The following is a 16,046-nucleotide window of genomic DNA, read 5'->3' as shown; positions in this document are numbered from 1 at the left end:
AAATACAGTGATGATATTCTTCAGATTACAAGCAAGTTACATGATCTGATAAAGGATTTTCCTGCTTATGCCCTGTAAGAAACCATCTGTATAATTTGGTTATGAAAATATTTGAATTTCTGGGATGGTTGTATATTATGAGGGCAACATAGAGACTATTTCAGATTGGAAATTATATGTACTTTATTGTCATATCTGAAATATCTGATAACCATTGTTACACTGCCAAAGGTCTGAATTTTTCTTGAAGATAAATGGAGAGCGACTTTTACCAGATGATTCCTTCCATCATCTTAATGTTATGTTTTACTACATGTATTTATCCAGAACTGCTTAAAATCCGTATTTCTGGGGGAAAAATGGCAGAGTCCTACTTTTCAATTTTATTCTGACCAAGCTTGTTGTAAAATTTGCTCATCACTTGTGAAATAATTAAAATAATGTAAAATAAATTGGACCCATTTGTTAGTGACAAGCTTTACCTAGTTATTTTCATAAGTTGGTCTTTTGATGAGGAAGTAAAAAATAAACAATCAGCCCGTTAAACTTAACTCTACAAGTTTCATGATAAGACAATGTAAACCTTCTAAATTTGTTAGTCAGATGTTGACATTCAGAAGAACATGTTTACCTGTACCCTCTTTTGTTGTCAGCAAACATTACCAATATAAACAACATGGCTGGCCCTAATACATAGGAGCTTTGTTAATTGGAAGATTGGTGTACTCTTTTGAGCTTACATCAGAATGGGTTTTATTATTTGATTTTGGAGAATTCCAAACATACTTAAAAGCAGAAAGGGTAATATAATAACTTCCTCTGTTTCAACAATGATCAACTCATAGCCAATCTTATCTGTACCCTTATTTGTTTTTATCCCTTCCATCATTCTGAATTGTTTTTGAAGCAGGTCACATTATTTCATCCATAATTATTTCAGTAAGTAATTTTGAAAAACTAACCAAAACACCATTATCATTATCTAAAATATTATCAACAAAAACAGATCCAGAGAGAGAGAGAGAGCCATTGATCAGACTGTCAAACCTCAGAGGAAAGGTAGGGGAGGGTGGGGGAGAGATCAACTAAAGGACTTGTGTACATTTATATAATCATAACCAATGGACACAGACACCAGTGGGTGAGGGCATGAGCGGGAGGTTGGGGAGGCAAGGGAGGAATAAGGACACATATGTAATACCTTAATCAATAAAGAATAAAAATCAATTGAGTTCTTTATATTATCAAATATTCAGTTAATTTTCAAATTCTGAAGCAGTTTAGTATCTTCCGGATTTAAGTACATTAATACCAGGGCTTTTTAACTGATAGTGCAAAGGCAAATGACATAAAATCTGGCATAGATGTAGACAGAACATGTGTTTCCTAGAATTGAAGAATTAGCCATCTGTAAAACATGTCCACTTTGGCCACTTTGCACTTAGATCCTTTTCTGATTGTCTTCATTAATGCATATGTGTCATTGGTTACTTGTTAGCTATTTAATAAACACTTATCTACATTTATACAGATGATGTAGTTACACTATGTAGTATAGGTATATGTGTAGAGGTATATGCAAGTATAAAATATTTGCCTTAATGTTAAGTTTGCTGGGAATAAACACAGTTTTTCTTTTATATAATCTACAACCAGTTGTTCATGATGGACTCTTAATTTAATTGGTATTTATGAGTGTTCTAATTATATATAATAAAAATGTAAAGTAATATGGGGGATAGGCTCCTAAATATAATTTGGACTTTCTGTTGGACATCCTGTCATAATTATTACCTTTTAAATGTGGAAGAAACTTGGAAAGTATTCCCAACAGGTGTTCATTAGATGACTTTAGATCTATTTTTCATGTGAGGAAAGTATCTCAGAGAAGCCAGGTAACAACCCAGCTTCTTCATGTCCTGAGAAGCGGCAGAAGTAGTGACTGGCTCAGATTTCTCCCCATCCTACCAGAGTGCACTCAGTGAGGGTAGGACAGCAAGTTCCACAAGACCTCTCTGTATTCTATTGTTGGAGAAAATATTTCCATCAAACAGGATTTCTGAACATGATGGACATGATGGTGACCAGGCCTACATTTCATCTAGCACTTCAGTGTTTTTATTCAGCTATTCTCAGGAACCAAAAGTCCTTGTATTATAATGTGTGATTGGACTGTTAATGTTGGAGAAGAGAAATAGCTGTAATTTTCTAAGTGAATCCACTAGCAGAACAATGGTTAGGAATTGAGACACTCCTTTGAGATCAATACAAACTTAAACAGGTGGACTGTAAATATTTCATCAGGAAAAGGGTTCTTTTTGTCTTTTTAGGTAAAGCTGATCTCTAAGTGTACATTTAATTAACATAAATGTTTTTTGAGACTTGAAGTCTTTATTTGTTGGTTTTTGGGGGAAATGTTAATTGAATTTAATCTTGTGGTCTTCGGAGAAAATTTCATGAGCAAAGATGGTGATAGATTTTCATAGACAGCAGTCTTACATAAAAAAGTTACCTTTTCCAGGGAAGATTCTTTTATAGGGAGCATTTCTTAGCTGAGATAGGTCATAAGATTGATATTCTTATGAACACCGAATTAGGTCTTTTTCTGGATTCCAGTTTTTATAGCAATAATGTTTACTGAACTAAGAGGATGGCATCTTCCATATTAAAAACATTAGGACACAAGAACAGGGGATTACCATTGCACTGTGCCATTTATCCCCAAATACTCCTCACTCCTCTTCCGTGGCCTACCTTTCTGTAGTCCAAATGTGATCTTTTGCTTTTTCTAAGGGGAGACAAAGATAGGAAATAGAAATTGACATTTTAAATACTCATCTTGAAAGCTTAAATAGTAATAGAAGAGTTTGATTTTTTTCCAGCCTGAACCAGGTAACCATTTGCTTCTCTTCCTCTATATTCAGACCAATCCTGTGTCCTGAATTTGTTGCACATGGAAAACTTTTACCACCTTGTAAAAGTGTCATTTGTCCCTTAAAATTCCTGTGAAATAGATAAAAAATTAGACTAAGTCTTCAAGTTTCTTGCCAGGAAGGCCTTTGGTTAACCCCCTACTGACATTTCCAAATAGGACTTTTACAGGTAGACTTCAAAGGTGTTTTTTTTCTTTGTTCTGAAAATGAGTTTAACTCTTAAAAATATATGTTGTTTATGTATAATAATTGGAGGGAAAAGGTTTCAGCCTGCTCTGAGTAATTATTTCCTTCTTTTAGATACGTACTTAATTAGGATTTTCCATAGGACACGGTAGGATGGCGTGCATTGGTGGACTTTAGAGTATGAGCAGTAACTCATGTAAGCAAGAGATTCGTTTAAAATAGTCACACAATAGAAGGAAATGCGTTTACATGTGCCTCAGGTTTTCTTTGCAAATTTACATACACTATGTCACACCTGAAAGATTTCTTCTAAATTATCCCAGTATTGATTTATTGTAGAAGAAAAATAATGAGAATATTTTAGAGGTTGGGCTAAATGCCTACTCTTCTAATTATTTCAAACATTGAGTAGATTATTAGATTAATTACTTGCTGAAATAAAAATGTTTGTTTACCCAGTGACCTAAAAACATAAAAACGCTATACATATTTTCAACTCAAAAGCTCATAAAATGCATTCATAAGTTATATTTTACAATTTACGTATAATTTTGTGAATTTACACAGTACAACCACACTGTAATTTTTCTTGATATTTCTTGACCTTTAGGTACATAACTTATAGTTTGTTTTTAATTAGTGAGATATTAATAAATATAATTCTGGTATTTCCATAATGCAAAGTTAGGTAGACTTTTACTTTATACTAGATTAAATGTCAACCTCTGTTAGAAAACTGGCAGCAGATTCATTGAATTTTCTGAGACCATAAAAATATTTTCATGGTTAAAAAGACAGTAAAAATGTGTTGTTATGCACATATTGAATTTTAATAAAATTACAATTTTTATTTTAAAGTTGGTATAATGAAATTGTACGTTAGGAAGGTTTTTTTTAATGAAGTTTATTTTCTGGAAATTTAAAAATAGCTCCTGTCCTGAATGTTTATCATAACAGTATGAATGCAGACTAATAGAATTGATTTTAAAAGAAAATAGGAAGCCGAAACCGGTTTGGCTCAGTGGATAGAGCGTCGGCCTGCGGACTGAGGGGTCCCAGGTTCGATTCCGGTCAAGGGCATGTACCTGGGCTGTGGGCACATCCCCAGTGGGAGATGTGCAGGAGGCGGCTGATCGATGTTTCTCTCCCATCGATGTTTCTGACTCTCTATCTCTCTCCCTTCCTCTCTGTAAAACATCAATAAAATATATTTAAAAAAAAAAAAAAAGAAAATAGGAAAGGCACACCTGCAGCAAGAACCAATATGAGACATTAACTTGATGTTTATTCTCCCTGCAACTAAATCTCTTCCAATGTAGATTCGGCAACCACAGGTTTATCTGCACCCTTGTTATTTTGCATGTTATGACCACAGAGTATTTTTTTTTAATTGGCTTTAGACGTTGAAATGCTTTTAAGTGCTTTTAGTGGGATTTTATTTATTTGCTTTAAGATTTATAAGCTATGAGGTATATATAGGAGAAAGTAGATTAAGGAGAGAGAAGTAGAAGAAAGTACCAGTTTATGATTACAGTGGAAAACTCTTTCCAGCAAAGTGGTGGTCTGATTTTCCCTTTCGTTTTGTCTTTTTTTTTTTTCCACAAAGAGAAAAAACCCAGGTGATACTCAGTTTGCCATGAATTAGATTTGCACTTAATTGTTTACCATTAGAATTTCTGTTGCATACTATTAGAAATTGTCATTGTTGTTTGTAAATAGTATAAGTTTATATAAGCAATTTTAATTATCTGAGTGCAGATCAGCAGGTTTTTCCCATAATGATTATAGATGTGTTTTTAAATTTAATTTGAAAAACCAGTTTTAGCTTCCAAATTAAAACTAGTAATTAATGCTGGTAATTTAAGCAGTGTTTTTTTTTGTTTGTTTGTTTGTTTGTTTTTAAGGCAATAACCTAGGAGTTGAGAATTTTTGAATACCACAGCATTCATTTTTAGAAACTATATAGTAAAATAACAGCTGTTGAATATCATAGAAAAGAGTTGGATTAAGTTCTCTTCGTTTATTTCTTCTATTTTATACTAGTCTATTCACCTAACAATGTGTGATCTATCTTTATCTTTGTTAGATCAGACAGGCCAAACAGGCTTATGTCAAAAAGTCTTTTCAATTTGTTATCCTGGCAGCTGGTTCCCTTCTGCTGTCCTGGCTTACTGTATATCTGGAAGAAGATGTCTTATGGCTGGGAACCACATCGTGTCTAAATCACATCCCCTGTCCTTAAGAGAAAAAAAAGAAAATTTGACAAGGAAAGTCATGCACACATTGAATGCTAGCAATAACTGGTAATTTAAAATATTCATCATTACAAACATTTTAATTTTGTATTCTGTCATTTTGGTACTAATTCTATTACTTATATATTGTAAGCATGTTTTCTCTACTTAAATTTATATAATTACAAGAAAAATGTAGTACTAAAAACATAAGTAATTTTGTTTTGTTTATTGACCCATCCAGCTTTTACAGTTCTTGCTTAGATAGCCAATGTTAGTGAATAAATACTTCTTCAAAGTTCACACCAGTAGTTTTGCTTTTACAATAGTTTTTCTTTTCTCAACTATTGTTGTGAATAATGTTATATCAGAATGGCTGCCTGGAACCTGTTAAGGGCAATTCTGACACCCTAGAAAGTGAAGTAAGGTATGTTAAATATGTCTCCCTTTGTTTAATTTGATTAAATTATCCCCTTTAAATTGAGGAAATGCTCCTATAGGAACTTTAAATATATATAGAAGCATAAGATCAAAAAGAACATTTTTATCTGTTGACACAGGTCTAATTCATGAGGAATTTGTAATTCTGCCTTACTATACTCACCCCTGCCCCCCAGCTTTGGCATTGAAATTCTTCTGTGTGTTGTGCTTGAAAGGAATCCCATCCTGCCTGTGTCTGTGGAGGCTCCTGGCCCTGTGTGTTTGGTCAACAAGCAACAGTGGGTGGTCGTGCTGCACATGGGACAAGGGCCCGCTGTGCTCAGGAAAATGTGTTCAAAGGTGTTTAAGGGCAGTAAGGAAGTCAGCTGCCCTTTTGAGAGTCAGGGTTGTAGATCAGTGTTCCCCACACTATTGTTGCCTGTGAGAAAACTTTCAAGAGGCACGAAGGATGAGAAAAATACAGTGAATTTATTCACCTGGCTCCACATTTTCAGTCTTCCCTGAAGAACAGTCTCTTCTGCCCTTTATGTTATATAGGGTCTGTTAAAACAAATACTAACTGCTTTTCATTTAAAATAGGGTAAACTTGTACATCTTGAGTTGAAAGGATTTGACTGATACATGATAAGGTTTCCAGGAAGTCTGAGGGAATACGAGGTATAATAAGCATTTACTATAAAGTCATCTTAAAGTCGTTAGGAGTTTTTGGTAAGAATCAGCGTTTTAATGTAAACCCTTAAGTTTTTTAGCTTTGTAGATCTTTTCAGATCTATTAGATTAGCATAAAGCTGAAAACTTTTTTATCTAGTAGAAATCTCTCAGTTGCAGGGAAAAAAATAGCAAATGTTTCAGTTTTTCAATAGCAAATTATAATAGATTATTAGTTTATTTTCTGTTAGAAAATAAAGCAGTTTAAACTTTTATTTCCACACTGCAGCTTTTATTCTTTTAATGAAGTGGTGGATTGTTTTATTAGCACTGTGAAGAAAATGACTTCTGCAACTTCTGAAAGAAATTTTCTGTTTTTCTTATATTAAAACAAAATGTAGTATTATATCCAAAAATGATTTTTCTAATTTTTTTTGTTTTTAATCTTTTCAATTACTCTTGTATATTCACAATTAGGAAGAGTTTCTTTTAAGAATGCCGGTAGCATGTTATAGAAACTTTGTTTAACTGGGGAATAAAAATTTTGACCTCTTGATTGTCAGTAATTAAGAAGCTTAGCTTTTAAAAACTTTTAAGTGTTTAAAGGAGTTTTTCTTCCAAGATGCTTCTTCCAAGCATCTGTAGATAAGATTCCTATCTTTTCTTTGATATATTGGTAAAATTGTAAATCAAACACTGGTTTGTAGAATTTAGAAGATAGAGCTACACCTGAAGTACATTCAGTTCTAGAATTTTGTTTATACAAATACTGTAGTGATGGTTTCGTGCTGTTGGGTGTGCTCCTATGTGCAGTTTTGTCTCTAAAGTAGTTTTTACCCTAAAGTTATTCCTCTCAGATAACTTTTGACAGGTTATAGCCAAGTAATTTGGATCTTAAAAGCACTTATTTATCTGAGTATATTTTTTGGTTACTTTCCTTAGTGTCTTTGGAATATCTAACCTGTAAGATTCACAATGAAATTGTAAAATTCAGATAAAGGTTTCACTGTTATTTTTTTGTTGCCTTTAATATTTTCTTGATGTGTTTTTCTTTTAAGAATAAATTTTCCCATATGCCCTCTGTGTAGAGGCAGATTTTTTATACACTTAGATGACACCACTAATCAGTGTCCTAAATTGTAGCAATAGTGAGCAGAATAAGCATATTTTGTTCTCAGTGGTAATTTAAATTTCAGAATTAAACTTCATATAATAGAATCAGAATTTTATAACTAAGAAGATACTTTAAAATATGCATGGTTTCAAGCCCTAATTTTTACAGGTGATAAAGCATAGGCCTATTATGACTCCTTAAGCTAGCTGAAAAGCCCCATATGAGTTGTATAGCCATGAGAATCTTGGGCAGAATTATACCCTGCCCTAAGTTTCAAATATAGGGAACAATTAATGGTTAGTATTAGCACAAATGAAGGCAGAGAGGCTGTAATCCCATTTAGTAAAAGGCTTTTAAAAATGTTTCGTCTAGAAAAACATTATAGGAACATTTTGTTTCTAGAGAAAATTTACTGTCAAGAAAATAATGATTTCTCATAACTCACTAATGCAATATTAAGCTTGCAAAAGACAAAGTCAGTTGCAGTTTTACAAATACTTTAGTCTCTGTCACCTACAAAATGTCCCATTGCAAGCTAATATTGTAATGAAAAAACTGAAGTGTGTGTGTACAGTTGAATACTGTCCTCAGCTGGATCTCAAGGATCTTCAGGGAAAATATACTGAGTAATAATGTTTTCAGTTGCATATGACCTGCACATAAATCAGAGCATGACATATGAAACTTCATAATTATTCTCCTTTATAACCACATGTTTTGTATAAATATATATATTCTCTTAAACACATCAGTAGATATTGCTATGATATTGTGAGGTTAAACAGTCAAAAGAAAATAAAATGATTTATTGTAAGATATTTTAAAACCTTTTGCTGATTTATTACAGAAAATGTTTTCTTTCTTCATCTCTTTTTGTTCTTTTTAGTAATGCTTTGTTCGCATCAAAACCACTTCATATTCAGTCTTTTGTGGGGTAGAAATTTAAAAGAAATCTCAGAATCCTCGAAGTTTTTTTATATACTTGCTTTCTGACTACTGAAATTTAAAATGTTTTCATTAATTTTCTCTTCAAAGGATAATTCTGTTAATTTCCTGTAAAACAACTCATCATAAGACCTTTATTTTTGACAGTAAGAAGATGCAAAATGGTACAGAGTAGAACACATTTCTGAGTTAATGCCCACTGTTTGGTGTGCTGGGTGTGTGTGTGTTTGTGTGCAGTGCTGAAGCGCTCTCTTCTGGTCTCTCAGCAGAAACACATCTTGCAGATGTGTTCCAGATGTTCATTAGTTCTCAGGGTAGACTGCTGTTCTAGCTTCCTGCTGCTGTGACATACTTGCTGGTAATTCAACATCACCAATTAATAAATTAGTTCATGTTATCTTTCTTTTCCTGATATCATAGAAAATTATGCTATGGTTTCTAATAGAAGAAAAGCATATTCTTAATACAGGGAAAGATAAATCAGTCTCTAACAGTTTAAGAATTCTAGTTACTTAAATTCAGCTATATAAATAACCTTAATCTTAAGCCATTTAAATTAAACTTGTAAATACATAAGTTATATAGAAAACCTTTTCTGAGGATTTACTTGAACAATGATAATTGTATTTTTTGTAAGAATGGTATATAGTGTACTTTTAGGAAACTAGGAAGTCTTTTCCTTTTTAATAAAAAATTTAAAGTCCTGAAACCTTCAAGAGTAATATTATAACTTTTTAAATTAAAGCACTCTTCTTGCACCTTTTAATATGCATTTTTTATTCTATAAATTTTTATATAAATGTTTAATGTGATACTAAGTTCAATCCCCTTTTTACTTTGAGGGTGTTTCAGAAAATTGATATTTTGATATTCCTGAATTCTATGTGGTGACTATATGATTTCTTCTTTAATGTAGAAAGTATCAGTTACTAAAAAAGTATTTTTTTCTTGTTTGTATTTTTTTACTCTAAATTACATTAATTTTGTTTTCTTAATATTAAATTACATAAGTCTTCTTGTATTAGATATGTTTACCAAAGTAGAAATGCATATAAATAAAACATTTAGCACAGAGTTGAAACACAATAGGTGTTCAATAAATTTCTGTTTCTATAAAACCTATCTGGTAAAATTTGTGAGGATAGTACTGTATTGTATTGTATTGTAATTTCACATTGTATCATGTTAAATGGCTCATGATAGGAGGAGCCCATGAAACAGTACACTTTTTACTGTATTTTATTTATTTATTGCTTTTTTTCCTGCTTCCACCAGAATTTAAATAAGTTGAGAGCAGGGGCCTATCTTTGTATTCATCATCTTATCCCCAGGGTCTGTATAGTTCCTGGCACATAGGAGATGTCTAATATATAACTGCACAGTGTTATTGAATAGCTAACATTACCAGTGGCATAAAATTATTATTTTATAAATGTGTTTTATCTTTTACACCTGAAAACAGATCTATAAGCTTTTAGTATTAACTTATAAAATAAGATAGGGTTTTTATTTGACTAATTTAGTATCAGTCACTCAGTATATAATGAGGGAGTTATTGCAGAAGGTCCAGTGACTGGACAGAGATATAATATTTAATCCTTATCCCTAGGAAGATGGCAATGCTTCATGCAATAGCATTTTAAAGGAAGAGGAATGAGTAAGTCTTTTCAGGTAGAGAGGATAGAAAATAAGGCAGAAAAATGTGGAATGCATTTTCATAGGCAGAATATTTAAGAGTCCTGTGCATGGTAAGTACTCTGTAAGTGTTTAGTGAATTCAGCTTGTTTTGAAGATGCTCAGCCAAAGAGCTCAGAGTGGGGGGCTCATAGGCACCTTTACATACCATACTGAAAGGCAAATTTTAGCATTCTAAGTGAATGTCTTACTAACATATTTACCAACATGGGATTCCAATCCTAATAGCTCTTGCTACCCAATTTAGAAAAAAATGTTTCCTGGTTTTTAGGATAATTTGGTATGGGATTCTGGGGATATTTTGGAATATTTATTCCCGGACAATAAAGATAATTTCTTGACAATGATGGCATGTTAGGCTTCTGGAATATTAGCAGTGTGGGGTGAAAAGGATCCAAACTAGCTTGGCTGCCATCAGGAATATAAACAAGGAAGCAAATTCCACATCCCAAAGAAAGAAAGAAAAAGAGAGAGAGAGAGAGAGAGAGAGAGAGAGAGAGAGAGAGAGAGAGAGAGAGAAAGGAAGAAGGGAAGGGAAGGAAGAAGGGAAGGGAAGGAAGGAAGGGAAGGAAGGAAGGGAAGGAAAGAAAGGAAAGGAAAGAAAGGAAAGGAAAGAAAGGAAGGGAAGAAAGGAAGGGAAGAAAGGAAGGAAAGAAAAGAAGGAGAGAGAGAGAGAGAGAGAGAGAGAGAGAGAGAGAGAGAGAGAGAGAGAAAGAAAGAAAGAAAGAAATGGGATTAGGGGATTTAAATTTATGAGAGAAGCCAAAGATTTGTGCTATAAATCTGTTCCATTAAAAGTCAGACCTCTGTGACTTCCAAGTCCCAAGTCGTTTTTCAAAAAGTGATTTCTCATGCTGATGTTAATGTTCCTAGAACATCTCTCTCTCCAGTTTTACTGAACATTCACTCTAAAATGATATATAAGTTTCACTCCATGATTTGTTACATTTCTCTGTCAAGCCAAAGTAATGGATTGGATCCTCCAAGTCTATCATGGTGAGAATGATTTTAAAAAGCTACTTGGAGGAGATTTTTTTATTTTACTTAGTAAATCCTTTATTTTAAAGAGTGAAAAAGTGAGCAAGAAATAACTCAGAGAAGCAGTTCTTTAAACCAACTAAATATGAACACATAGAACCTATAGGAATGTTCCCTCTCCCTTCCAGGTACCGCAGGCCTGCACAGTCCCATGGTGGATCTGGATAGTGATGTTCGCCCCTCAGTGTTGGCCCATCTTAGTCAGACAGCATCACTAAAGCGGGGCAGCAGCTTTCAGTCTGGTCGAGATGACAGTAAGTATATCTCTCTATGCCCACTTTGCCTTTTAAATCCCTACTTGTTTAATTTAAAACATTTTTCTCTTGGAAATTTCCATAACTAATTCTGTTACTACTGCTAAATATTATCAACTGTTGTCTCTTCTACTTATTTTTTTTTTTGGATTAGCAATTCTTTTATTCATTTACATTTATTTTTCAATACAATGTAAGGTTAGGGTCCAACTATATTTATTTATTTTTTGGTATGTGGATATCCAGTTTCCTTGCAGCATTTATTGAAATAATTGTCTTTCTCCCACTAGATGGTCTTGGAAGCTTTGTCAATACCATTTGACCACATACTAGTGTAGGAAGGTTTATTTCTGGGCTGTCTATTCTTTTTCATGGAATATACATCTGTATGTATGCCATTGCCACACTGCTTTGATTACCATAGCTTTGTCTTAAGTTTTGAAATCAGGAAGTGTGAGACCTCTAAATTTCTTCTTTTTCAAAATTGTCTTGGCTATTCAGGGTCTCTTGAAATTCTATATGAATTTTAAGATAGATTTTTCTGTTTCTGCAAAAAAAAAAATCATTGGGGTTCTGACAAAGATTGCATTGATTCTGTAGATCACTTTGGGTGATATGGATACCTTAACCATATTAAGTCTTCTGATCCATAAACAGAGGATGTCTTTCCATCTATTGGTGTCTTCTTTAACTTCTTTCAGCAACATTTTGTAATTTTTTTTTTTTAGTAAATCTTTATTGTTCAGATTATTACATTTGTTCCTCTTTTTTCCCCCCTCCCATAGTTCCCCTCCAACCAGTTCCCACCCCACCCTATGCCCTTACCCCCCCACTGTCCTCATCCCTAGGTGCACAATTTTTGTCCAGTCTCTTCCCGCATCTCCCACACCCCTTTCCCCACCAAGAATAGTGAGTCCATTCCCTTTCTATGTCCCTGATTCTATTATAATCCCCAGTTCATTCTGTTCATCAGATTATTTATTCACTTGATTCTTAGATTCACTTGTTGATAGATGTGTATTTGTTGTTCATAATTAGTATCTTTACCTTTTTCTTCTTCTTCCTTTTCTTAAAGGATACCTTTCAGCATTTCATATAATACTGGTTTGGTGGTGATGAACTCCTTTAGCTTTTCCTTATCTGTGAAGCTCTTTATCTGACCTTCCATTCTGAATGATAGCTTTGCTGGATAAAGTAATCTTGGTTGTAGGTTCTTGGTATTCATCACTTTGAATATTTCTTGCCATTCCCTTCTGGCCTGCAAAGTTTCTGTTGAGAAATCAGCTGACAGTCGTATGGGTATTCCCTTGTAGGTAACTGAGTTTCTTTCTCTTGCTGCTTTTAAGATTCTCTCTTTGTCCTTTGCTCTTGGCATTTTAATTATGATGTGTCTTGGTGTGGTCCTCTTTGGATTCCTTTTGTTTGGGGTTCTCTGTGCTTCCTGGACCTGTAAGTCTATTTCTTTCACCAGGTAGGGGAAGTTTTCTGTCATTATTTCTTCAAATAGGTTTTCAATATCTTGCTCTCTCTCATCATCTGGCACCCCTATAATTCTGATGTTGGTATGCTTGAAGCTGTCCCAGAGGCTCCTTACACTATCTTCGTATTTTCGGATTCTTTTTTCATTTTCCTTTTCCGGTTGGGTGTTTTTTGCTTCTTCGCATTTCAAATCTTTGACTTGATTCTTGCGCTCCTCTGGTCTGCTGTTGGGAGTCTGTATAATATTCGTTATTTCAGTCCGTGTATGCTTAATTTCTAGTTGGTTCTTTATCATAACATCGAGGGTCTCATTAGATTTCTTGTAGATCTCAATAACTTTATCGGCCGCTTCTAGACATTTCTTGAGAGACCTAAAAGTGTGGTTCTGAACTCAATATCCTCCATTGACAGTTTTGTCCTGTTTCTTTGTCTCCGCATTTTTTATGCTTTCTTGGTGCACCCCATAGTGGTCTTTGTGCACAGTCTTGTTGTAGTTAAGCCTTGATTGTTGTAGTTAATACTAGGGGGATTTGACCTCCAGGCCAACTGGCTGTGAGAATCAGCTGTGTCTGCAGTGGGAAAACTTCTGTCCTCTAGGGAGGTGCTAATCTAGCCTTTGCCTGAGGCTATCTGGCAAATGGTTCTGCGCAGGGCTTGGGCGGGGCGGGTTGCACTGGATCAACAGATCGGGTGGAGGGAACAGTTATGGGTCCTCTCAGTCCTGTCCCCAGAGGCTCTGCCTCTCAGAGTCCCAGCAACTGCTGCAAACCTCGGAGAGAACGCTGCCCTCGTTTGAGTCTGGGTCCCTAGAGACTCGCCCAGAACTGGAGCTCAGAGCCTGAGCCTCCCTCCCGATTGAAAACGACAACCGCGCCCTCAGCTACCAGCCCACTCCGCGCGTACCTCCGCACCTTTGTATTTTCCGCACTGCGCCTCCTCTGATTCTCGTATGCTGTTCTCTTTCCTTCTAGTTGAAGAATTTCCCCTCCGCCAGTCTTCCTGTGGTTCTGGGCGATGTCCGTTTTGTCTTTTAGTTGTATTTGTGAAGTGGTTGTTCGAGGCAGCTAACTCCGGTGTTTACCTATGCCACCATCTTCTCTTCTACTTATTAAGTAACTACCCAGTAATTACATTGTACATTAAATACATGCCATTTGATTTCTTAGTAAGTCATTGGCCACAGGTCAGTATTTATTCAACATATTTAGTTAAAAGTATAGTTTTATATTTTCTGTGGTTTAATTTTTTAAAATATGCCACAGAAAAAATTCTGTGAGAATTTCAAGGTTAATTTTGCAACAAAAGTAATTTCTGTTGTCAGTACAGAGAAAGACATATTTTCAATGAATTTTAAACTTTTGTTTGGGAAGGACTTATTATTAATCATAAATTATTTGCTATTTTTTTCATAAGATAAGGTATCTCAAATTATAACCATGTTACATTTTTTAATTTTTTAATGTTGATATTTACCTATTGTTTATTTACTTATATAAAATACATTGATTATAATGTAGTGGTGTGCCAATTAGACGCTGTTAATCACTGGTATTTCTAACCTCAATAATAGAAATAAAATAATCCAAATAGAATAATAAAAATACCTTCCTTTATATTAAATTCAAATGCCTCTAAAATTTATTTGGAAGTATTTCATATTATTCTTACAAGTATTGAAGTAGGGAATTTTTTTTAACATTTCATTAATAAATTTAAATAAATGGCCATTATAAGAACACCTTAAAATTAGATGATTCACTTAAACTAAATGAAGGGCGTCTATTTGATATTCATTCTTCTTATCCTGTGTGCATTCTCCACCCTGTGCACCAAACAATTGGAGAAGAGAACTGTTTGCTTCTCCCTGCTGTGCTATAATGTGGCCCTGTAAACATGTAGACCTAGAGCCTTACCTTGGAGTGCAGCCCACCAGTTTTTTAAAAAATCCTTCCTTTTCATGTCTACACACTTTACCTCACTCCTTCTCTGTTAATGTCATTCACACCACCAGTTGATATACTAACAGGCTTAAATAAATTAGAAATTATACTTGAGACTGACTATAATGAATTACATCACCTTGAGCAGTTCAAATTTATCCTGCCTGGTTTTTGTCAAGCTTCTTTGATCTATTTTATCAAATCCTGGAAATTTTTGTCAAATTTTAAAAAATTTTGGTTGTAATTTTCTCAAATGTTTTTCTGTCTGCTTCCTTTTCTGCAACTCCAGTTATGTGTATGTTAGGACAGTAGATTACCTTATAGATCACTCAGGCTCTGTCCCTCACTCCCCATCTGTGTTTCTTTATGGTGTCAGTTGCTAAGCTTTCAACTACTTTAATCTTTTATCTGCAGTGTCTTAACCTAAAAAATGTCACATACTGTATTTTTCATCTCTAGAAGTTCCATTTGGTTCTTTTAACTATCTTCCCTTTCATTATTTTCATTTAATATTTTAATATTGCCATTACTGGATGATTCTGTCATCTCCACTATTTCTGGATCTATTATTATTGAGTAGTTTTTCTTCTCGTTTCTGGTCGTGGTTCACATTTCCTTGCCTTTCGGCATGGCTAATCGTTTCAGTTTTTTTATTGTTTCTCAGACTCTGTGACTATCCAATGTTGAGTGTCAGGGATTTGTTGCCTTGCTTTAAGGAATGCTGGACTTGGTTTTACCAGTTGCTTACAGTAAGTTTGACCTATTCAAGGCCTTCCATAAGTTGCTAGAGCAAGTCTAGAGTTACCTTCATTCTAGGGAAACTTCAGCTCTACTACTGAGGTATGATCTCTTGGATCACCACTGAATGAGCCAAGTAATTAATGAGGATTGTTCCTTCAGGCTAAGAGCTCTGGGAATCTTGATCTTACACTATGTATGCATGACCTAATAACTCAATAAAGACTTAAGATGACTCTTATGCAGATTTTTGGAGCTTGGTTTTTCTACTTTGCATAATTCTTCCCTGCATTTCCCATTCACCTCCTTGAAATTCATCTTTCTAACTCAGAAAGGCCACTGAGCTTTGTTTAGGTTACTCCTCCCTTTACCTTGTCTAGAAATTGCCTGCAGGCAGAAAG

The 16,046-nt window shown here is 34.3% G+C and overlaps 1 protein-coding gene across 6 annotated transcripts in view; it reads left to right on the top strand.

Annotated features, from left to right (window-relative positions):
* The window catches only part of EXOC2 (exocyst complex component 2), a 272,621-nt gene that overhangs the window by 155,585 nt on the left and 100,990 nt on the right, over positions 1 to 16,046 (top strand). For all 6 annotated transcript variants that reach the window (XR_009451902.1, XR_009451901.1, XM_059688403.1 and 3 more), the window contains exon 12: positions 11,363 to 11,488. Coding sequence is in view for 4 of the 6 variants with exons in the window: in XM_059688403.1 (XP_059544386.1) it covers positions 11,363 to 11,488 (126 nt within the window). In the remaining 2 variants the exon portion in view is untranslated. The remainder of the gene's footprint in view (positions 1 to 11,362; positions 11,489 to 16,046) is intronic.

The sequence above is a fragment of the Myotis daubentonii genome, chromosome 3, assembly GCF_963259705.1.
Source record: "Myotis daubentonii chromosome 3, mMyoDau2.1, whole genome shotgun sequence".
Taxonomy (NCBI): domain Eukaryota; kingdom Metazoa; phylum Chordata; class Mammalia; order Chiroptera; family Vespertilionidae; genus Myotis; species Myotis daubentonii.
This window is presented reverse-complemented; position numbering and strand designations above follow the sequence as displayed.